The sequence below is a fragment of the Aotus nancymaae genome, unplaced genomic scaffold (assembly GCF_030222135.1).
Source record: "Aotus nancymaae isolate 86718 unplaced genomic scaffold, 86718_ANA_hifiasm-v0.15.2.pri h1tg000003l, whole genome shotgun sequence".
NCBI lineage: Eukaryota > Metazoa > Chordata > Mammalia > Primates > Aotidae > Aotus > Aotus nancymaae.
This window is the reverse complement of record NW_026988414.1, coordinates 2,070,844-2,094,914: the sequence shown is the minus strand read 5'-3', so window position 1 is coordinate 2,094,914 and position 24,071 is coordinate 2,070,844. Positions and strand designations below refer to the sequence as shown.

At 43.8% G+C, this 24,071-nt stretch overlaps 1 protein-coding gene across 21 annotated transcripts in view; it reads right to left on the bottom strand.

The window, feature by feature from the left end:
* FNBP1 (formin binding protein 1) overlaps nucleotides 1-24,071 on the bottom strand; it is a 157,742-nt gene that overhangs the window by 62,095 nt on the left and 71,576 nt on the right. For all 21 annotated transcript variants that reach the window (XM_064377151.1, XM_064377166.1, XM_064377180.1 and 18 more), the window contains exons 5-6: nucleotides 5,385-5,447; nucleotides 4,233-4,337 (exon numbers count right to left, since the gene is read on the bottom strand). In XM_064377151.1, the coding sequence (XP_064233221.1) occupies nucleotides 4,233-4,337; nucleotides 5,385-5,447 (168 nt within the window). The remainder of the gene's footprint in view (nucleotides 1-4,232; nucleotides 4,338-5,384; nucleotides 5,448-24,071) is intronic.

Sequence of the window (24,071 nt, the reverse complement as noted above, 5' to 3'; positions counted from 1 at the left end):
ACAACAACAACAACCACCACAAAAACAGGCTGGGCGCAGTGGCTCACGCCTGTAATCCTGGCACTTTGGGAGGCTGAGGCAAGTGGATCACTTCAGGTCAGGAGTTCGAGATCAGCCTGGCCAACACGGTAAAACCCTGTCTCTCCTAAAAAATGCACACAAAAAATTAGCCAGGCGTGGTGGGGCATGCCTATAATTCCAGGACTAGGGAGGCTGAGGCAGGAGAAACACTTGAATCCCAGAGGCAGAGGTTGCAGTGAGCCGAGATCACATCGCTGCACTCTAGCCTGGGTGACAGAGTGAGACTACATCTCAGAAAAAAAAAGAAAAGAAAGAAATCTGTTACAGAAGTTGAAATATGCCATGTATTTGGAAATTTAAAACCATGCTTCTAAATGAATCATAGGTGAGAGATTAAACCGTAAAAGAAAGGACAAATATCTGGAAATAGACGACATTAGTAATATCACATACCAAAACATGTGAGATACAGATAAAACAGTACTTAAGTGGGAAGTCTGTAATCTTAATGTCTATTCTGGAAAAATTAAAGACTGAGTAAGCATCTAAAGAAACTTTTTAAAAGGGTAATGGAATAAATCCAAAGGTAATGATAGAAGGAGAAGGAGGGGAATGGGGGTGGAAGGAAGAAGCTAAATAAAATAGAAAATAAAATTAGGAAAGAGAGGCTCCACAAAGATAAAATCTGATATTTAGGTTCTTAGAAAATACTAATAACATTTATTTTAAAGCTGGGCACAGTGGTTCATGCCCATAATACTAATATTTTTGGAGGCTAAGGCTTAGGCCAACCTGGGCAACATAGTGAGATGCCATATCTACAGATAAAAAAAATATAATAAAATAAATATAAGTAATTTCTTTAAAAAACATATCCAGTACTACTGAATGCCATAAAAAAGAGAAAAAAAAAGAAAAAGGAATAAAAAAACATATCCAGAAAAAAAAGAAAAAAGTATTAAAAAAACAGTATCAGGAGTAAATGGGGGAGATATAACATATGCAGCAAAAAATAAGGTGAGAGCCAGGCGCGGTGACTCACGCCTGTTATCCCAGCACTTTGGAAGGTGGAGGTGGGTGGATCACAACGTCAGGAGTTCAAGACCAGCCTGGCCAAGATGGCGAAACCCCATCTCTACTAAAAATTAAAAAATTAGCTGGGCATGGTGGGTGTGCCTGTGATTCCAGCTACTCAGGAGGCTGAGGCAAGAGAAACGCTTGAACCCGGGAGACAGAGGTTGCAGGGAGCTGAGATCACGCCACTGCACTCCAGCCTGGGCAACGGAGCAAGACTTCGTCTCAATAAAAAAAAAAAAATTAAGGTGAGAAGATACTATGATTATGGGCAACTTTTTGCCAATAAATTGGAAAATTTACGATGAAATGGCTGTATTACTACAAAAAGATAATCCACTAGGATCGACCCAGAGGTAGACAATAAAAAATGGCATCAGGAGTTTCTAACTGCTTTACACAAACAAGTACCATAAAACATTTAAGGAACAGCGACCTTAATTTTATATACATTATTTCAGAAAAAAAGAGCAAACACTCCAAAACTCATAAGTAATGAAAAGTAGATCTAACAGACAAGAAAGGAAAATTATAGACCAATTTCAATGAATACAGACCATTTCAATAAAAAATCTTAAGTAAAATATTAACGAAACAAATTCAACTATGCATAAAAACATAATATATCATAATCTAGTTGAATTTGTTCCAGGAACACTAACGTGGCTCAATGTAAAAAAATTGATTAATATAATTGACTACATTAATGAATTAAAGGAAGCAGAACAAATATTTAATGATATTCAATAATAAGTCAAGCTTTAAAAAAAGTTCTTGGCAACATAGGAAAAGGAAAATTGTTTAACCAATAAAGGGTATATTAAAATCATTCTTAGTGGGGAACCTTTTGAAGCACTCTCTTTACAATCAGGAACAAGCTGAGGAAGTCCATAATGATGACTCAGCAGAACAGAGGGCATAACTAGCAGAGTTAAGATAAGAAAAAATAAACACAAGACATGAAGATTGGGGAAAAAATGCAACTATCATTACTTGCTGGTGATACGATCATCTCTACAGAAAAAACAAAACAGAAATAAAATGACAGTTTAGAGATCAAGTGATTTTTTTTGAGACAGGGTCTGGCTCTGTCACCCAGGCTGAAATGCAGCAGCAGGACTGTGGCTCACTGCAAACTCTGCCTCCCAGGCCCAAGCAATCCTCTTACCTCAGCCTCTGGAGTAGCTGGGACCGCAGGCATGCGCCACCATACCTCACTATTTTTTCTGTATTTTTTGTAGAGACAGGGTCTCATCATGTTGCCCAGGTTGAACTCGAACTCCTGGACTCAAACAATCTGCCCACCTTGGCCTCCCAAAGTACTGGGATTATAGGCATGAGCCAACACACCCCACTAAAAATACACATATGCATGTTATTTATTTATTTAGAGACAGGGTCATTAGCAGGGCATGGTAGGTGTCTATAGTCCCAGCTATTCAGGAGGCTAAGGCAGGAGGATCACTTGAGCCCTGAAGGTAGAGGTTGCTGTGAACCAAGATCGCACCACTGCACTCCAGCCTGGGCGACAGAGCGAGACTCTGTCTCAAAAATAAATAAATAAAATAAAGAATAAAAATAAACATAAAAAACAGAAATAGAGACGGTGTCTATTATCTCTAAAATATATGCAAATATACTTTTTTAGCATAAATATATATATATATGAATGATACGTACACTGATTTGCCCCATTGAACCTAAAATATTGTTTTAAACTTTGGGCCAATCTAACTTATTTTAATTGAATAACATTTTAAATATTTAACTTTAGCATCAAATTAATGTATTTTGGTAAATTAAGTAGCTCCACTTTGAGATCAAATACAGATATTGAGAACACTTCCCCGCCCAAGATGGGGTCTGGCTCTCTTGCCCAGTCTGACCTTGAACTCCTGGGCTCACGCAATCCTCTCGCTTCAGTCTAGGGGTGTGTGCCACAGCACCTAGCAAGAATATGTATTTTAATATATTAAATGATTTGAGAGGAAGGCATAATAATGCTAATGTATACCTAGTCTTCAAGCAAGGAATTTGCAGAACTGGGCAAATAATAGTTCACACTATTTCCCAGCTCAACTCATCTCTAATCTGTCAAAAGCTCAACAAATCTATGAAAACTCTGTGCTTTCACCCACATACAGCATGAGGCTGTGAATGTCCAAACAGCCATGGGCAGTCATGAATGAATCCTGTTATGTAAAAGCCTAATTTTGTTTACACTGTATTGATGACTTTTATAAAAAGAAAATTCAGCTTCTAGGAAAAAAACACATATTGAGCCACAATGAGAAACAGCATACGCTTTAACATTTCTAACTGGCAATACAAGTCCATTTAGAGAAAAGCTTCTGAGAGGCCTTAAACATCCCAGCCTTCAACTACAACCTCACTATTATCAACCAGGTGGAATCAATTAGAAGACAGGCAAGCAGTGAGGCTCTTTATGGCTCTAAAGGAACCATTATAAGCAGCCAAGCTCTTCCAGATGGCCCTGTCGTGTCTCCTCCAGCTCTCAAGAAACAGACTTTCTCTTTGAAAAGCCATTAAGAGCCACCACCTTCTGGAACGTTGCTCCCAGATTGCTCATGGTCTAAGTCTCCACTTTATCACCCTGGTGACTCAACAGATAAATGCCTGAAATCCTAACACCGACGAGTCCCCACACTTGAGTTTCTGGTCCCCACAGTGGGTGATACAAAATGAAAATGATTCCCTGTCAAGTGCCTTTTGTGGCTACATCAGAAACGGGAACTTGGGGACAGGCAGTCGGTGATGAACACTCATAGGGGAAATGAAAGACACATTTGAGCTTTCTTTTTTCTTTTTTTTTGGAGACAGTTTCACTCTTGTTGCCCAGGCTGGAGTGCAGTGGCACGATCGTGGCTCACTGCAGCCTCCACCTCCCAGGTTCAAGAGATTCTCCTGTCTCTGCCTCCCGAGGAGCTAGGATTACAGGTGACTGCCACCACGCCCAACTAATTTTTGTATTTTTAGTAGAGATGGGGTTTCACCATTTTGGCCAGGATGGTCCCGAACTACTGACCTCAGGTGACCCACCTGCCTTGGCCTCCCAAAGGGCTGGGATTACAGGTGTGAGCCACAGCGCCTGGCCCACACTTGAGCCTTCACCTCACCTTTTCAACATCTGCTTTTGTGACATTGATGTCAGCATCCATTTTCTCAAAGTACTGCTGCGCCCTGTCCGCCTCTTTGCAATCGCGTTCAAATCGCCTTTTACTCTAAAATCAGAGGAAAATAATTATTTATGAAACGAGTCCTATGAGAAGACGTAATTTTATCTAAATCCCCTAAAGAGCATTGTTCTTTTTCTTCTTCTCTTCTCTTTTTTTTTTTTTTTATGAGTCAGGGTCTCACTCTGTCACCCAGGCTGGAGTGCAGTGAGTGGCACCATCTCGGCTCACGGCAGCCTTGACCTTCCCGGCTCAGGCGATCCTCCCACCTCAGTCTCACTAGTAGCCGTGACTACAGGCATACACCACCATACCCGGCTAATGTTTGTATTTTTTGTAGAGACTAGCTTTTGTCATATCACCCACGCTGGTCTTGAACTTCTGAGCTCAGGCAATCCTCCCACCTCGGCCTCCCAAATTGCTGGGATTACAGGTGTGAGCCAATGTGTCCGGCCCAAGAACACTCTTCTCTGAATTGATTTCTTATATGTCATAATTTCCATAAGTTATTTTAAAATCTGCATTTATTTCCATCAAAACTGTCTAGTCTTTGTTCTTTTCATGTGACTTTTAGAAAAATACTGAACTTGAGCTCTTTTGGCTCAACTTTAGATAATGGTTCTAGAAACAAATTAAATGAGAAATCTATAAAGATGTTTCATTAGTGTTTTTGTGTGCATGTTTTCATTTACTAATTGATTCAAGCTTAAATTAAGTTGAAATTAGAAAACCTATAAAGACATTTCTTAGGCCGGGCACAGTGGCTCCCGCCTGTAATCTCAGCATTTTGGGAGGCTGAGGAGGGCGGATGACTTGAGGGCAGGAGTTCGAGACCAGACTGGCCAACATTGCAAAACCCAATCTCTACCAAAAATGCAAAAATTAGCCGGGCATGGTGGCGTGTGTCTGTAATCTCAGCTACTTGGGAGGCTGAGGCAGGAGAATCACTTGAACCCAGAAAGCAGAGGCTTCAGTGAGCCGAGATCACACCACTGCACTCCAGCCTGGGCAACAGAGTGAGACTCCATCTCAAAAAAGAAAAAAAGAAAGAAAATCTATAAAGCCATTCCCTTTTGCCGTGCGTTGTTCACTTACAGATTCGAGCTGCTTCCAGCAAGTCTCGATGTGCTGCTGTGCTTTCCGGCCATCGTGGAAGTTCTGCAAAGGGGAAAACACACTGGTGATTAGTACCCTCTGCTTCTCTTATGAACCTAGGAGAAAAGGTTTTCATCCACTTAAACAACATTTAAATATTGAACCTCTAGGATGTATGCTCCAAAGAAATGTAAGAGTTTAAAGGGGTAGCTGGGCACAGTGGCTCACATCTGTAATCCCAGCACTCTGGGAGGCTGAGGCGGGAGAATCGCCTGAGCCAAGGAGTTTGAGACAGCCTGGGCAACACAGTGAGATGTCTTCTCTACAAAAAATGGAAAAATCAGCTGGATGTGGTGGCACAGACCTATAGTCCCAGCTACTCTGGAGGCTGAGAAGGGAAGATCACCTGAGCCCAGGGAGGTTGACACTGCCACAGTCAGCTATGATTGTGCCACGGCACTCCAGCCTGGATGACACAGTGAAACCCTGCCTCAAAAAAAAAAGAAAGAAAGAAAGAAAAAGAAAAAGGGAATAAAAAGTTTAATGTGGAAATGAAAACAAGACTAGTCATCACAAATGAAACAAGTTTCACTTGGGGGAAAAAAAGGAGTCACAGAGTTCCCTTTACAGCTTTAGGTACAATTGTATAAAATTTGAAGATTGGCCAGGCGTGGTACTGCCCAAGCCTATAGTTCCAGTTACTTCGGAGGCTGAGGTGGGAGGATCACCTAAGCCTGGGAGGTGGAGGCTTGCAGTGAGCTGTGATCATGCCACCACACTCCAGCCTGAGTGATAGAATGAGACCCCATCTCAAAAACATAAAATAGGCTGGGCAAGGTGGCTCACGCTTGTAATTCTAGCACTTTGGGAGGCCAAGGCAGGCAGATCCGAGGTCAGGCATTTGAGTCCAGTCTGGCTGACACAGTGAAACCCCATCTCTACTAGAAATACAAAAATTAGCCGGGAGTGGTGGCACACGCCTGTAGTCCCAGCTACTCAGGAGTCTGAGGCAGGAGAATTGCTTGAGCCCGGGAGGTGGAGGTTGCAGTGAGCCAAGATTGCGCCATTGCACTCCAGCTCTGGAAGACAGAGCAAGACTCTTTCTCAGAAATAAAAAACAAAACAAAACAAATAAAATAAAATTTGAAGACATATATGCCACTTGGAAAAATGACAAGAATGTTTTATTAAGACAGCAATCGCTTCGATCATTTTTTTTAACTGCTTTGAGATGTGATTCAAATATTATGAGTTACCCATTTAAACTGAGCAATTCAATGGTTTTTAGCAGTCACAAAACTGTACAACATCACCATAACCAATTTTAGAATATTTTCATCACCCCTAAAAGAAACTTGTACCTCCTAGCCATTACCCTCCACCTTCTTCAGCCCGAGGCGGTCTGTTTCTGTCTCTGGATTTATTTATTCTGGATGTTCCTTATAAATGGAAATGCGGTCAGAGGCTTCCGGTGACTGGGATGTGTCCATTATCTCCTAATGTCCACTTAGCATGATTTCAGGGTCCATATTGTCACATGTATCAGTACTTCATTCCTTTTTATTGCCAAATGATTATTCCATTACGTGGCTATCCCACATTTTGTTTATCCACTCAACAACTGATAGACATTTGGGTTGTTTCCAGGTGTGGGCTATTATGAAAAATGCTGCTGGGCACGGTAGCTCACGCCTGTAATCCCAGCACTTTGGGAAGCTGAGACGGGTGGATCACGAGGTTAGGAGTTTGAGACCAGCCTGGCCAAAATGGTGAAACCTTGTCTCTACTAAAAATACAAAAATTAGCCGGGTGTGGTGGCAAGCACCTGTAATCCCAGCTACTCCAGAGGCTGAGGCAGGAGAACTGCTTAAAACCTGGGGGGCAGAAGTTGCAGTAAGCCGAGATCATGCCGCCACACTCCAGCCTGGGTGACAGAACAACAGGCCGCCTCAAGGAAAAAAAAGGAAAAATGCTGCTACAAACACTTGAGTAAGAGTTTTGTGTGTTTTGTGTGCATGGCTGTTTCCAACATTGGATTATTTTCAATCTAAAGATAAATGTCCCTCCTTGCCATCTGCAAAGGCCCTGAAGCAGGCTCTGGTGTGGTGTTAATCTGGGGGCTAGATCTGGAGGAGCCTTGGGCAGAAAACATCACGTGAGGTCACAGAAGAAAGAGGGAGTTGCACAGGGTCTTGTAGGCTTTTTTGTCTGAATGAACCAGAGTCGATGAGTATCTCTAAGTACAGATGTTGTGAAGGGAAGATTTCAGATGGTAGGAGGCTGTTGTCACAATCCTGGAGTGACTGCAACGTGGACAGGTCATATGTAGTGAGCAGTGCAGGTCGTGAGAGGGGTCAGGTTCTGGGTGCCCTTTGATCACCCAAACCTCCAGGATTTTCTGGGAGATGGGATCAGATGTGCAATAATGAGCAGCCCAGAGTGACTCCGAAGTTGTCAATCTGAGCTTTAGGAGAGGGAAGACTAAGAGAAGTGGGTCTGAGGAAGGAAGATCATACATGTAGTTTCAGATGTGTTAAAGCTGATATTTCTTTGAGACTCCCAAGTAGAGAGACTAGCTGGATGCGGTGGCTCATTCCTGTAATCCCAGCACTTTGGGAGGCTGAGGTGGGCAGATCACCAAAGGTCAGGAGTTTGAAACAAGCCTGGCCAACATGGCGAAACCCCATCTCTACTAAAAATACAAAAATTAGCCAGGCGTGGTGATGCATCTCTGTAATCCCAGCTACTGGGGAGGCTGAGGCAGGAGAATTGCTTGAACCGGGAGCCAGAGGTTATGGTGAGCAGAGATGGTGCCACTGCACTCCAGCCTGGGTGACAGATATTCCATCTCAAAAAAAAAAAAAAAAAAGGCTGGGCGCAAGCATGGTGGCTCACACCTGTAACCTCAGCACCTTAGGAGGCTAAGGCAGGTGAATCATTAGTTCAGGAGTTTGAGACCAGCCCGTGAAACACCATCTCTACTAAAAATACAAAAATTAGCTGGGCATGGTGGCATGTGCCTGTAATCCCAGCTACTCAGGAGGCTGAGGCAGGAGAATTGCTTGAACCCAGGAGGCAGAGGTTGCAGTGAGCTGAGATCACATCAGCGCACTCCAGCCTGGGTGACAGAGGGAGACTCTGTCTCAAAAAAAAAAAAAAAAAAAACGAGAAAACAAAAAGAAAAAAGAGAGAGAGAGACTAATATATAGTTGGACTCACGGGTCTGAGCTCAGGGAGTGGTCTGCACTAAACACCAGTTTGAGAGTCCTCCATATAGAGTGGGTAATTAAAACCAAAAGACCAAAGAAAACAAAGATCCCAAGGAAGGAAATGCTAGAAGTATGCAGAAATGTTAAGAGAATGGTGTCCTTTTTTGTTCAGTGACCTAAAATCACCAGTTCCCTAAATCCTTTATATTTTTTATTTTTTGAGACGGAGCCTTGCTCTGTTGCCCAGGCTGGAGGGCAATGGTGTGACCTCAGCTCACTGTGACCTCTGCCTTCCCACAACCTCTGCCTCCTGGAGTCAAGTGATTCTCCTGCCTCAGCCTCCCTAGTAGCTGGGATTACAAGCCCAAGCCAACGTGCCCAGCTAATTTTTTTGTATTTTTAGTAGAGATGGGGTTTCACTATGTTAGCTAGGCTGATCTCGAACTCCTGGCCTCAAGTGATCTGCCCTCCTTGGATACCAAAAGTGCTGGGATTACAGGCATGAGCCACCACACCCAGCCCCTAAATCCTTTAATATCCTTCCACTGCACCATCGCTGACTTGGTCGATGTCCTGCGAATTTCCCAGGTGCATTCTCCACCCTATTCTGCGTCCCCAGAGGCTCACGTACAGGGATCTCGTGAACCCTTGCCTTATGGTTCTGATGAGATTTGCCACAAGGAGATTCTGGGTGACCAGAGGGCAGCAAATTGTACCTGCAGCTTCTCCTTGCTGAGATGATACAGGTTGGCTGGGTCTTTGAACCAAAGGGCACAGCTCTAGTCAGGTGGTGACCTGAATGCAGCTAACCTTTGAAGTTCCTAATCTATGAAATTCCTGGAAGGCTTTCCCAGCCCTGTGAGGCCTGGGGGTCACGGCAGGTCCCTACTCTGACTAGCTCCAGGGTACTGCACCATCCTTACTGCTTTTCCCAAACCCTATCCGCCACGTTGTAAATGCTCCTTTTAATAACCAACCTTCCGTCACTTACTGGGTTTGAATGTGCTGTCTGTTTTCTGGCTCACGAGGTAAGCATTGGTGTTAGGGGCACAGTATGGAGAAGATCAGGTGAAGGAAGGATAGAAACAAAGAGGTCCCCTAGGTACAACCTCAGAGCTTTTCCCATACCTCGTCAGAATCTAGGACTTAGCAGAGTCAGAAAAGATAGCTGACAACTGGAAAGGCTGGGAAGGCAGAGACACAGAGACAACATCAGATTTAGAACAGTGCTCCTTTATAAGGGAACATTTTCTTGTCTCTCTTTTGAGGTCGAGTTTCACTGTTTTAAGTGCCTCTTTGCAGTCAGTTTTATCTATCCAGCAATTTTTTGGTCTCTGCAAACCCAGGGGTAGCCCCCTGGAGCTTCGTTTTTCAACTCTTGTAATGGACACAGGGATAGAACAGAAAAGAAGGGATCCAGGCTGCGGAAGAATTAAGAAGTAGAGCTGAGGGCAGGGTTAGGGAAACTCTAGACCTTGGAAGGGAACATACAGAAAATGCAAGCAAGTGTTTGAATGCCACACTTTCAGGGAGGACTCCCAGGAGACGAGAGCGTCCATTTCAAACCACCTGGGCTCAACTGTGTCCTTTCCGGAAGGCGCCTCTGGTCCTGAAAGTCTTTATTGGGTTACTTCTCTGCCAAGAGAAGAATCCACATTTCTCAAGCCAGAGCACTGAGTTATGCAGTTTGCTGAAGAGATACAGCCGCTCCCAAAGGTTTTACTTTGAGATTCAAAGACAGGCATAAAAAGAAAGAGAAAACCCCAGCACCAATTCAGAGCTGTACTCTACATTCTCTCCAGCAACACTGAAAGTGAATGTTTTAACAAACTGAAAGCTCCCTCCAGCTTGGGGCAACGCCGTGGGTGGAGAGAGGAAATGTACACAATGACAAACAATGCCTGTGACATGTCACCTCAGCTTTGATATAAAAGAAATCTTCTCTGAAGACAAGAGTCTTAAAAAAAAAAAAAAAAAAGGTCAGCGGGGCGCAGTGGCTCATGCCTGTAATCCCAGCACTTTGTAAGATCAAGGCAAGTGGATCACCTAAGGTGGGGAGTTCGAGACCAGCCTGGCCAACATGGAGAAACCCTGTCTCTAGTAAAAACGACAACAACAAAAAAAAAAACCACAAAAGTAGCCCGGCATGGTGGTGAATGCCTGTAATCCCAGCTATTCAGGAGGCTGAGATAGGAGAATCACTTGAACCCAGGAGGTGGAGGTTGTGGTGAGCCGAGATTGCTCCATCGCACTCCAGCCTGGGCAACAAGAGCGAAACTCTATCTCAAAAAAAAAAAAGTTGTATTTTAAAAACACAAGGGATGATTTTGATTGAAAAATCCATAAATTATCTTGCTGCTCCTTAGTTTAAATGTATAATAAATATGCATTTGTGTCTCAGGCACGGTGGACACCTTGAATTTGCTGATAAGTTCTCTCTCATGAAGACTCCTTGGTCACACTTCTCCCTGCATTATTAAACCACTACGGAGTTTCGCTCTTGTTACCCAGGCTGGAGTGCAATGGCGTGATCTCGGCTCACTGCAACTTCTGCCTCCTGAGTTCAGGCAATTTTCCTGCCTCAGCCTCCTGAGCAGCTGGTACTATAGGCATGCACCACCATGCCTGGCTAATTTTTGTATTTTTAGTAGAGATGGGGTTTCACCATGTTGGCCAGGCTGGTCTCGAACTCCTAACCTCAAGTGATTCTCCTGCCTCAGCCTCCCGAGTAGCTGGGATTACAGGCACATGCCACCATGCCTGGCTAATTTTTGTATTTTTAGTAGAGATGGGGTTTCACCATGTTGGCCAGGCTGGTCTCGAACTCCTGACCTCAAGTGATATGCCTGCCTCGGCCTCCCAAAGTGTTGAGATTACAGGCCTGAGCCACCACGCCCGGACCCAGCCTTTTTCACAATACCTGTCCTTCTATCATTTATTTGGCCATAACATACAAAAAACTGTCTGTGCTGGGGGATCTTTTAGGAAATTAAGGGATGGAACAAAAGCCCTCCTCAGTGCTCTGTGCCTACCGTGACCTGAATAGCAGGGGTCTGTTTCTAGCTCTATCTTCCCTGCTTTCACCGGAAAAGCTATTTTAACAGCTACAAAGTTAAACAAATAAACCAGCTTTGCCAGATGTATATGTCGTTCACCAACAATGACAGAACATTTCTTCTCTGGACAGTGAACAAGTGTGTGTGTAAAAAGTGTGCCTCTAAGCGCTAAAGAAGGAGGAATTGTTCTCTGGACAAAGATAAAAAGTGCTCCTTTTGGAGCCATGGAATGAAGTCATCACAGCTCCTTTCTCTCCTATCAGAAAAGGCAGGAGATGCCATTTCTAGAGACTGAGAGGAATGCTTCTCACTTTCTGCTGTAATGAGATACTTTTAGTTTCTTTTAAAACATAATAATACGCTAAAAAAAAACCAAACCTTAATATCTGGGGTGACAGCTACACTTACTTATTTCAACTTTTTAGTTGAAATCAAAGTCTATATAGATCAAATCATCCTTTAAGTTTTTTTTTTTTTTTAGAAATTTCCCAGTGAACAGAGGTGGCTGAGATTAAAAAGAAAATTGCAGAGAATCTAAAATAAGCAAGCATTAACTTTAAGAAAAATGACAATGGCAAAGCTTTTGAGACAATTTTACTGAACTGCAAGAAATCGCAGGCAGAAGAGACAAACTCACACAAATGGTATGCGAATGTTTAGTATTCACACTGCAATTAGGTACGACAGCTGCTCATTTTTGCTATTTATATAGATATTAAACCATTAACAGTTAAAAGAGCAAAATATGGCACTGATGTGAGAACAGCCATTTCAAAAAAAGAAGAAAAAAAGTAAGAATAAACATTCAACTGAGAACAGTCAACCATCTGGAATTTTAAATAAAACTCAGATTCCACAGATGCAAACAAAGAAACAAAAAGACTCGAAAAGGGCAAAGAAAGAAGGCGCTTCCAGAAAACATGTCTGTGACAAATACTGTGCTTCCCCTAAACTCACAGTGTAGCAGTGCATTTGAACAGCAGCAGCTTCCAAGTCTGAATCAGGATTCCTAGTTTTAATTTAATGAGAAATCTAAGGGGTGTGAATATTTATAAGGACCATGTGGTGTAATGGCAAAACGCCTTAGTGCTGTTCGAGTGGGGATTTCGTACCCCACTTAAAACCCAAACCAGAAACCAGAAACATTCACTAAGGGACATGCATTCTGTTTTTATTTAGTAAGGCTTATTTTCCCAAGTCCATCTACAATGAAAACACCTTCCTAATGAACGTGTTAGGAGTTTTCTAAATGCCTACCTCCCAGCGTCATTCTCAGTTGCTTGACTTCACCCTGAACACTGAGCGGCATGAGGCACTGGGCCAGGGTCAGGCCTAAGCAGCAGAGGCCAGGTTCCCCCTCCTTCTCTGGCTGCTCCTCTGCTCACTGTTCCTCAGTTATTCTCACCCACAAGGCTCCACATGCAGCAATTTACCCAGACTTCAGTGATCTTTTATCTGTTTTTCAAAACAATCCTGTCTTCACATTCCTTGAAATTCTAATCCCTAGGCTGGGTGCAGTGGCTCGTGCCTGCAATCCCAGCACTTTGGGAGGTTGAGGCAGGAGGACTGCTTCAGGCCAGGAGTTTGAGACCACCAGCCTGGGTAACATGGTGAAACCCTGTCAAGAAAAGAAAGAGAGAGAGAAAGAGAATGAAAGAAGGAAAGAAAGAGAGAGAGAAAGAAGAAAGAAACTTAGAAAGAAAGAAGGAAGGAAGGAAAGAAAAGAAGAGAAGGAAAGAAAGGAAGAAAGGAAGAAGGGAAGGCAGGGACGGAGGGGGGAGGAAGGAAGGAAGGAAATCAAGAAATCCTAATTCCCTTCATGGAATGGCTCATGCTTCTTGTCTGATCCCTTCTGATGATATAAAGCTGTTACTTGCAACCCCTAATTTAGAGAATCTCCATCAGTAAGAGTTTTGGATACAGTGCCAGGGTGATGGGTGAAGATTTCAGGGCAGCAGTCCTTCCCCGGGGCCGAAAGCTCTTAAAGGCTAGTTCACTCATGCATTCATCCCATGTTCACTGTGTGCCCACACGTGCACAGGGCTGCTCCAGGCAGGAGGAAAGCCATGTGAATAAAACAAAGCCCCCTGTCCCCGTGAAACTGAATGGATCCAGAAGTGAGAGAAACAGGGTAAAGGAACAAGGAGGGATGGGTGTGGGTAAAGGTAGCTGTTTTAGACAAGGGCAGTCGGGGATGACATCTGAATACAGACTTGCACAAAACGTGGGAGTGAAATTACAAGGGTCCGGGAAAATACCCTCCAAGCAGCAGGCAGAGCAAGTGCCGATGCTCTGAGTGTGAAAGAGCTGGCCCTGTTTGAGGAACAGCTGGATGCCAGTGCTACTAGACCAAGGTAAAGGGGACAGGACCGGAGGGCAGGCAGGGGCTTGACCATAGACAGCCTTGCCAGCCACAGTAAGCATGTTGGAAGACTTAAGAAAGGAAGTGATGGCTGGGCGTAGTGGCTCACAGCACTTTGGGAGGCTGAGACGGGTGGATCGTTTGACGTGGAGTTTGAGACCAGCCTGGCCAACATAGTGAAATGCAAAAAAAAACTAGGTGGGCGTGGTGGCACATGCCTGTAATCCCAGCTACTTGGGAGGCTGAAGCAGGAGAATTGCTTGAACCTGGGAGAACCTGCAGTGAGCTGAGATCGCGCCACCACATTCCAAGCCTGGGTGATAAGAGCAAGACTCCATCTCAACAACAACAAAAAAGGAAGTGACATGGTCTGATCCACATTATTCCAAGGTCAAGCTGGCTGCTGCAGGGGGACGCTGCTGCAGGGGGACACTGCTGCACTTGCACTCTCTCTAAGGGAGAGCTGGTGGCAGCTCTGAGACGGAGATGGACAATTAGATCACTGGCCGCGGGGTAAGCACGGAAGCAGAGAGGTGAATTAGGATGCTCAGCAGATTCCTCCAGGTGAGAGCTGATGAGGCACAGCATGTGGTAGATGTGGAAGATGGGGTGAGAAGTGTTTGGACTCAGATCATTTACTGAAGGCAGAGCCAACTAGACTTGTTAACAGATTAGAGAGAGTGTAAGAGAAAAGCCTGGGTGACTACGTTTTTGGCCAGAGAACCTGAGTTTAAGAAAAGGTGCCCCATTTATTGAGAACTGGAGGGAGTGAAGATTGGAATGGAACATGGATAAGGACTTTGGGGGATCACAAGTTTGTTTTGGGGTTGGGCGCAGTGGCTTACGCCTGTGATCCCAGCACTATGGGAGGCCAAGGCAGGCAGATCACCTGAGGTCAGGACTCGGACCAGCCTGGCCAACAACGAAACCCGTCTCTCTTAAAAGTATAAATATTAGCTGGGCAGGTGGCACACGCCTGTAATCTGGAGGCTGAGGTAGGACAATGGTTTGAACCTGGGAGGCGAAGGTTGCAGTGAGCTGAGATCGTGCCACTGCACTCCAGCCTGCCTGGGTGACAGAGTGAGACTCTGTCTCCAAAAAAAAAAAAAGTTGGCCAGGCACCGGTGGCTCACACCTGTAATCCCAGCACTTTGGGAGTCCGAGGTGAGTGGATCATGAGGTCAGGAGTTCAAGACCAGCCTGACTAACATAGTGAAACCCCATCTCTACTAAAAACATTAAAAAATTAGCAGGGCGTGGTGGCGCACACCGGTAATCCCAGCTACTTGGGAGGCTGAGGAAGGAGAATCACTTGAACCTGGGAGGCGGAGGTTGTAGTGAGCTGAGATAATGCCACTGCCCTCCAGCCTGGGTGACAGAATGAGACTCCGTCTCAAAAAAGAAAACAGTTTGTTTTGGGGTGGGTTAACAGGGTCACTGCACTGCAGCATTCTGGGGCCGTCATTCCCACCTGCTGGACTCAGGTGTCTGCTGACAAAGGTGAATGGTGATGATGCATTAGGTATCTAAGGAGAGATGTCAAACAGATGCCGAACAAGAGTCAGGTGAGATATCAAACACGAGTCCAGTAATTCTCAAAATTCCCAGAAGGAGAAGAAAGTATCATTAATTCCAGCTTACAAAAGGAGAAACACGAAATCCAAGATCACATTTCAAGCCCATGAAATCAAGAAAAGAATTTAAGTGTCCTGTTTACTAAGTTTGTTATCACATGAATGATAACATTTAAAAAGAAATTTTTTTTTTTTAGAGATGGGGTTTCACCATACTGGTCAGGCCAGGCTGGTCTCGAACTCCTGGGCTCGTGATCCATTCGCCTCGGCCTCCCGAAGTGCTGGGATTACAGGCATGAACTACTGCACCCAGCGAATTTTTTTTTTTGAGATGGGAGTCTCGCTATGTTGTCCAGGCTGGTCTCGAACTCCAGGCCCCGAGCAATCCTCCTGCCTCAGCCTTTCAAGTAGCTGGAAAAAAATTTTTATTTTTATTTTTTTTTTGGCTCACCAGACCAGTGGTTTTGCAGATGAAACAACCACAGTGGTGAAAGGGCCCACTCTAAATGAACAGAATGCCACTTTTATATGTTCTTTCAAAACATAGAAGATGGCTGGGCGCGGTGGCTGACGCCTGCAATTGCAGCACTTTGGGAAGCTGAGACAGGTGAATCACCTGAGGTCAGGAGTTTGAGACCAGCCTAGTCAACATGGTGAAAACCTGTGTCTACTAAAAACACAAAAACTAGCCAGGTGTGGTGGCGGGTGCCTGTAATCCCAGCTATGTGGGAGGCTGAGGGAGGAAAATTGCTTGAACCTAGGAGGCAGAGGTTGCTATGAGCTGAGATCGCACCATTGCACTCCAGCCTGGGCAACAAGAGCGAAACTCCATCTCAAAAAATAAAAAAAATCAAAAATGAACTTGTAAGTAGCTAGATTATATACATAAACTCCTTTTAGTTTTTGCTTTCCTTAATGCTAAGCTTTACCTATTTGCTGTCATCTCCTATAAGAACATTTTGTTTTCTTAAATGTATTGGAGCCAGTCCATGCTGCAGAACTTGCTGATAGGAAATTAAGCCCCTTCATAAGGTCCATAAATAGGACCTATTCAATATCTAACTTTAAAAAGAATGTTACAGGTTTCAGTGCAGTATCAATTTTCAAACATTTCAGAAACCTCAGGAAAAATTTTAAATGGTCAATTCTAAGTAGCGTGGGGTCTGTAAGCATATAGGTCTCAGGTTTATAAACATTTTAGTGAGTCACTGAAAGTATTGTATCATTGTTTCCTCTAGACTCTTAAGATGACTGCTGCCAAAAATGATTCTGCTTCTGGCCAACACTTTGTTAGTAATGAACCATATTTTTCCACCTGCAGGGAGAGGTTTTCTTGGAATTCCAGAAAATGTTGGCAAGAACCTCCTGGTTCTCCTTCTGGAGCTGTAAATCTTCACAAATTTCTCATATGTGATTAGTGATAATCATTGCGGAAGAGCCCAGACATACTCAAAGGCTGGAGCTACACCAAACAACCTCTAAAACTCTTTTCTTCAATAAACTTGACCAGTGTTCAAAAGTTGCTGATAAGAGTACATTTACAGTAGTTCTTCTAGATGAATATGTTATCAACTCTGAATTACCCACATCTCAGATAAGCGGATTCACACCCATGTTGATCATTCCAGTGACATTTGGAAATCTAGCTATCTGTCCATAAATCTATCAATAACTCTATATGTAATTCTACTATAATTATCTGATCATAAGTGACCAGAGCTTTATGAAGAACCATAAGTCATGTATATTTAATCATGTATGCTTTGACCTCATAGTCTCACTTCTGGGAATTCAGCTTGGGGAAATAATCTCACCGCACACACAATGCAAACAGCTATGGAAGTAAAGAGTTTACTGCTGTATTGTTTATACAACTAACTAAGTAAATGAATCAAAAACTGGTAATAGCCTATAAATCAAACAATACAGAATCAGTTAGGCAAATTATAACTTTGTTAGAATAGTACACGGCTACTAAAATTGCAAATATTTTTTCTTTCTTTTTAAACTTCTCTTCCAATAACTTTGATAAAACTCCAATTATTAAAACTACACTTTCAGGTAGGCACAATGGATCACTCTTATACTCCCAGCACTTTGAAAGGCTGACTTGGGAAGACTGCTTGAGCCCAGGAGTTCAAGACCAGCCTGGCCACATAGCCAGCTCCATCTCTAAAAAACATTTGAAAATTAAAAAAATATATATATATATAAACAAAAACGTATACTTTTTAAGGTAAAAACATTGAAAATGCTTACAATATTAAATGGGCAATCAAGAAGAATATATGTTATAGTTATATTAGGATTAATATTCTTTTTTAGATGGAGTCTCGCTCTGTCACCCAGGGTGAAGTACAGTCATGTGATCTCGGCTCACTGCCACCTCTGCCTCCCAGGTTCAAGCGATTCTCCTGCCTCAGCCTTTAGAGTAGCTGGGGTTACAGACGTGCGCCACCATGCCTGGCTAATTTTTGTATTTTTAGTAGAGACGGGGTTTCACCATGTTGGCCAGGCTGGTCTCCAACTCCCGACCTCAAGCAGTCCACTTGCCTTGGCTTCCCAAAGTGCTGAGATTACAGGCATGAGCCACTGCACCCAGCCAATATTCTTAAACATTATACATATCTGTAAATGACATCAGGAAGGAAACTTTGAAAAATGAGGATTTTGGTTTATAAAGGATTGTGAGATTTTGTTCTTTAATTCAGTTTTAGTAATATTCTTTTTATATGCACCCCCAAGGACTGGCCACTGACTCCATTATGTCTAAAGAGATGGTGAACATCTTACTGAAAAGACAATTGCACTAAGTGGAACCCACTAGGTGAAGAAACTATAGGGCCTCATTGTCCGGGCTTCCAGGACTGCTCCTGTTTTCCCAAGAGACAGATGCAGGCTCAGATGACAGGCAGCAAAGAACCTAAACTGCTAAGCTCTTGCAGAGGGAAAGGTTCTCTTTTTAGTTAATCTGCCTTTTATTTTGAGACAGAGTCTCGCTCTGTCACCCAGGCTGAAGCCCAGTGGCGTGATCTCAGCTCACTGCAACCTCTGCCTGCCAAGTTCAAGCAATTCTCTTGCCTCAGTCTCCTGAGAAGCTGCTTTTAATGTGTGTGCCACCATGACTGGCTAGTTTTTGTGTGTGTGTGTGTGTGTTTTTGTATTTTTAGTAGAGATGGGGTTTTACCATGTTGATCAGGCTGGTCTCAAACTCCTGACCTTGTGATCCACCCACCTCAGCCTCTCAAAGTGCTGGGATTACAGGCATGAGCCACGGCACCAGGCTGTGAATCTGCATTTTTTTTTTTTTTTTTTTTTAATGAATGAGAGGTTCTTACGTTGCCCAGGCTGGCCTCAAACGCATAGCCTAGCCTCTTCAAGTGCCAGGACAACTGGCCTGAGCCACCTCAGCTCCCAAATCTTTTTTTTTTTTGAGACAGAGTCTCACACTGTCACCTGGGCTGGGCCTTGAGAGCTCACGTGATCCTCCTGCCTCAGCCTCTCTAGTAGCTGGGATTACAGGCACACACCACCACACGCAGCTAATTTTTTGTATTTATTAGGAGAGACAGGTTTCACTATGTTGGCCAGACTGGTCTCAAACTACTGACCTCGTGATCCACCCATCTCGGCCTCCCAAAGTGCTGGGTTTACAGGCATGAGCCACTGCACCCGGCCTGAATCTGTATTTTTAAAAAATCAACATATTTTCACCAAAATGAGCCTACCAATTTGTGCGTCAGGACAAACAATGGTTATTTATAGCATTAAAATGCACTGAGTTGTGGCACAAAAATATAGTATATGTGCAGCATAAAAAGCATCTTTTCTCCTAGATACTTAAATAGAAGCAGTCATCCTATTTTATAGTTACATTTCTTTTTTTTTTTTTTTTTTTTTTTGAGACGGAGTTTCACTCTTGTTACCCAGGCTGGAGTGCAATGGCGTGATCTCAGCTCACTGCAACCTCCGCCTCCTGGGTTCAAGCAATTCTCCAGCCTCAGCCTCCTGAGTAGCTGGGACTACAGGCGTGCGCCACCATGCTCGGCTAATTTTTGAATTTTTAGTAGAGACGAGGTTTCACCATGTTGACCAGGATGGTCTCGATCTCCTGACCTCCTGATCCACCCGCTTCGGCCTCCCAAAGTGCTGGGATTACAGGCGTGAGCCACCGCGCTCGGTCACATTTTTTTGTTTGTTTGTTTTTATTTTTTTGAGACAGAGTCTCACTCTGTTGCCCAGGCTGGAGTGCAGTGGTGCAATCTTGGCTCACTGCAACCTCCGCCTCCTGAGTTCAAGCGATTCTCCTGCCTCAACCTCCTGAGTAGCTAGGATTACAGGCACACGCCACCACGCCGAGCTAATTTTTGTATTTTTAGTAGAGATGAGGTATCACCATGTTGGCCAGGTTGGTCTCAAACTCCTGACCTCAGGTGATCTGCCCGCCTCGTGCTCCCAAAGTGCTGGGATTATAGGCATAAGCCACTGTGCCCGGCCTACAGTTAGATTTGAAAACTTAAAGATCAAACAGCTGGTATGGCCACAAAGGCAAGAATGCCAATTTCCCCCTCTACTTCTACTTCCTTTCAAATCCATACAAAAAAAGGAAGGAAACATCATCTTTGCACAGAGAGCTATTTTTCATCATGCTGACCCTTATCCATTCAAACACAGCAAAATGTAGGTAAAAAGTAATTTTCAACCAATATTCTCCACTGAACTTGGGCATTCTTTCTAGATGCAGTAATGAGATCCAGCAGTAATCCTATAAATTCTAAATCATCCCTTTGGGCAGCCAGGATCCTGCCACTGTAGGATCAAATGACCCAATCTGTACTATGCTGACAGTTAAGGATGGTACTTTAAATAAGGCATTATTTCTAGTCAGTCATGAGAAATAGTAGCTGGGTTTAAAATGTTAAAAGTAGCTTGTTTCCTATGCCGTCAACCAATTCCACATTTTATTTATTTACTGATTAATTGATTGAGATAGAGTCTTGCTCTGTCACCCAGGCTAGAGTACAGTGGCACAATCTTGGCTTACTGCAATCTCTGCCTCTCACATTCAAGAGATTCTTCTGCTTCAGCCTCCCAAGTTGCTGGGATTCCAGGTGCCCACCACCACGCCCAGCTAATTTTTCTATTTTTAGTAGAGATGGGGTTTCGCCATGCTGGCCAGGCTGGTCTTGAACTCCTGATCTCAGGTGATCCGCCAGCCTCGGCATCCCAAAGTCCTGGGCTTACAGGTGTGAGCCACCATGCCTGGCCAACATGCTCCTTTTTCTGTAACAAACCCTGATCAAGAAGCTCTGGGGTGGAACTGAGATTCTGTATTGAGGAACAGAACGATTACAGCAAGAGAAATCGCATATTCAGCACCTATATATCAGTATACCTGAACGTTGTGCTATGAGGTTCATATTTGTCTTCTCACAATCGTCCCCACAACTCCTTAAGGTGGCTGTGATCAGTCTCAGCTTACAGATGCATAAGTGGATGCTCAAAGAGTTTCCATAACCTGCCTAGGGCAGGGCTGCCAGGAATCCTGAGCAGGGTTGTTGGCTGAAAATCTTGTGTCCTTCCTCTCCTCTGCCCACCACCAAGCAGGAGGCTCCTGCTCTGTGAACACAGAACTTATATGGCCTTCCCCCATCCTTTAAGACAGACCTGAAGTATGCTGCCAGCCCCATATCACAGCCCAGTGGGAAGGTGACTGAATCTGGCCTCAGAAGACCTGGATTTGAGTTCTAACTTTGTTATGCTACGTCTGCCAAAAATTAACCTCAACAGAAGACAGAAATGATAGCATTCCACTGTTAAGAGTTATCCCTACAAAAATTAGTGTTTACTAAGTAAAGTCAGGGGAACCAAAAGTAAAAGCTCTAAAGGAGAAATGTTGGTTATTACGAGAAGGTCTTAAATAGCTCCTTTTCTTTTCCTTCTTTTTTTTTTGAGACAAGGTCTCACTCTGTCACCCAGGCTGGAGTGCAGTGGTGCCATGTCAGCTCACTGAAACCTCCACCTCCCAGGTTCAAGAGATTCTCATACCTCAGCCTCCTGAGTAACTGTGATTATAGGTATGCACCATCATACCCAGGTAATTTTTTAAAATATAATTTTATATTTTTCATATTTTTACTAGAGAAGGGTTTCATCGTGTTGCCAGACTGGTCTTGAACTTTTGACCTCAAGTGATCTGCCCACCTTAGCCTCCTGAGTGCTGGGATTACAGGCGTGAGCCCCTGCGCCGGGCCAAATAGTTCTTTTTCTAAGGCTAGCTGCAGATGAAGATAATCCTACTGTTTACTCCAGCATCCTTGAAGGCATGTTGAAAAAAACTCAATGGAAACAAAACCATGCATGCAAACATGCACTGCCCCACGAAGGAGGCAGCCTGGGTGGGACACCCAGCTCCACCACAGAGCAACACGCCCAGCTCACTTCACCTTTCTGTGCTCCAGGGTCCTTATCTTGGGTAAAATCTAGAAAACTAGCAGTCTGCATCCCCCAGGGATAATGTGAAGGTTAACTTGTGAAAATGCAATTGAGGTTAGCCATTATAATCTGTAACAAGCACAAAACTAAAAACTTGGCCTCCCAAAGTGCTGGGACTACAGGTGTGAGCCGCCACACCTGGCCTCCAATATTACTGGAATAATTTTTTAAATTACAGTGATTAGTAAACCATAATGCTAATTCATTATTTACTCACTCAAAATAATGGAAACAATTATGCAGAGAAAAGAAAAAATAGGCCAGGCATGGGGGTTTATGCCTATCATCCCAGCACTTTGGGAGGCTGAGGTGAGAGAATCACCTGAATCCAGGAGTTTCAGACCAGACTGGGCAACACAGCAAGACCTTGTCTCTACTAAATTTTTAAAAATTGGCTGAGCATGGTGGTACATGCCTGTGGTCCCAGCTACTTGGGAGGCTGAGATAGGGGGATCACTTGAGTCCAGGAGGTTGAGGCTAAGTGAACCATGATCAAACCATTGCACTCCAGCTTGGGCAACAGAATGAGACTCTGTCTCAAAAAAAAAAAAAAAGAAAAAGAAAGAAAAGAAAGAAAGAAAAAAGGAAGAAGAAAAACTACCCATGAGGCATTATATTAAAATAGCACAAACAGGCCAGGTGCGGTGGCTCACACCTGTAATCCCAGCACTTTGTGAGGCCAAGGCGGGCAGATCAACTGAGCTCAGGAGTTCGAGACCAGTCTGGCCAACATGGTGAAACCCTGGCTCTATTAAAAACACAAAAATTAGCTGGGCATGGCGGGGTGCTTGTAATCCCAGCTACTCAGGAGGCTGAGGCAGGAGACTTGCTGATACCCAGGAGGCAAAGGTTGCAGTAAGCCAAGTTTGCACGACTGCACTCCAGCCCGGGCAACAGAGTGAGACTCCGTCTCAAAAAAAATTAAATAAATAAAATAAGATAACACAAATAACACACATTAGTTTACTGATATTCTTTCTAGTATTTCAAAAGGTTCCGTGATTTTCTAAAATGTCGTTTTGATTTAATTACAGAACACTTCAGAAGAGCATGATGTTTACAACTCCTCCCAACAGAACGTCTGACTCAGAAACCTGTACTCACAGTTCTCCTGAAAATAAAAGGAACACTATGTATTGCAAGACGTTTAATGTGGATCTGTACCTCCTATAATTTATTCTATAAATTACTATAATTTTTGATTAACAAAAGGAACTAAATTCAAAATACAGAGACTGACTATAAAAAAGTCATGATTAACACTGAGTAAATAAAATATAAAACAGCTTGGTCATAACGCAGCAAAAGAATATGAGGGGTCGCAGTGGCTCACGCTTATAATCCCAGCACTTTGGGAGGCCGACACAGGTGGATCAATTTGAGGTTAGGAGTGTGAGACCAGCCTGGCCAACATGGTGAAACCCCATCTCTACCAAAAATATAAAAAATTAGCTGGGTATGGTGGCGTGTGCCTGTAATCCCTGCTACTCGGGAGGCTGGGGCAGGAGAATCACTTGAACCCGAGAGGCGGAGGTTGCAGGGAGCCGAGATTGCGCTACTGCACTCCAGCCTGCACGACACAGTGAGACTCCCTCTCAAAAAAAAAAAAAGGAGAGAGAGAGAGAGACAAAGCACTGACAAAAGAAACCAAGAAACCAAACAGGAAGAAAATATAAACCTTTGCAAGGTCAAGGGAAGTTCAGGTTCCAGGGAAGCAGTCCAAGATCATGTTAAGATTGACTGAATTCATTTTATCATTATATTAGATATTTGTGCTTCATTCTGAACCTTAGTATTGTTTCACTGCATCCTTCTGTCACTAAAGAAATCATTAACGAATGGTCTAGCAGAGGTTGTCATCTCATTTAGGGCTCCGGTGCAGGGTTTCTCATGCTCAGCACTAGAGACATTTCAGGCCAGGCCACTCTTTGTTGTGGAGCTCTCCTGGGCATTCATTGCGGGATGTTTAGCTGCCTCCCTGGCCTCTACCC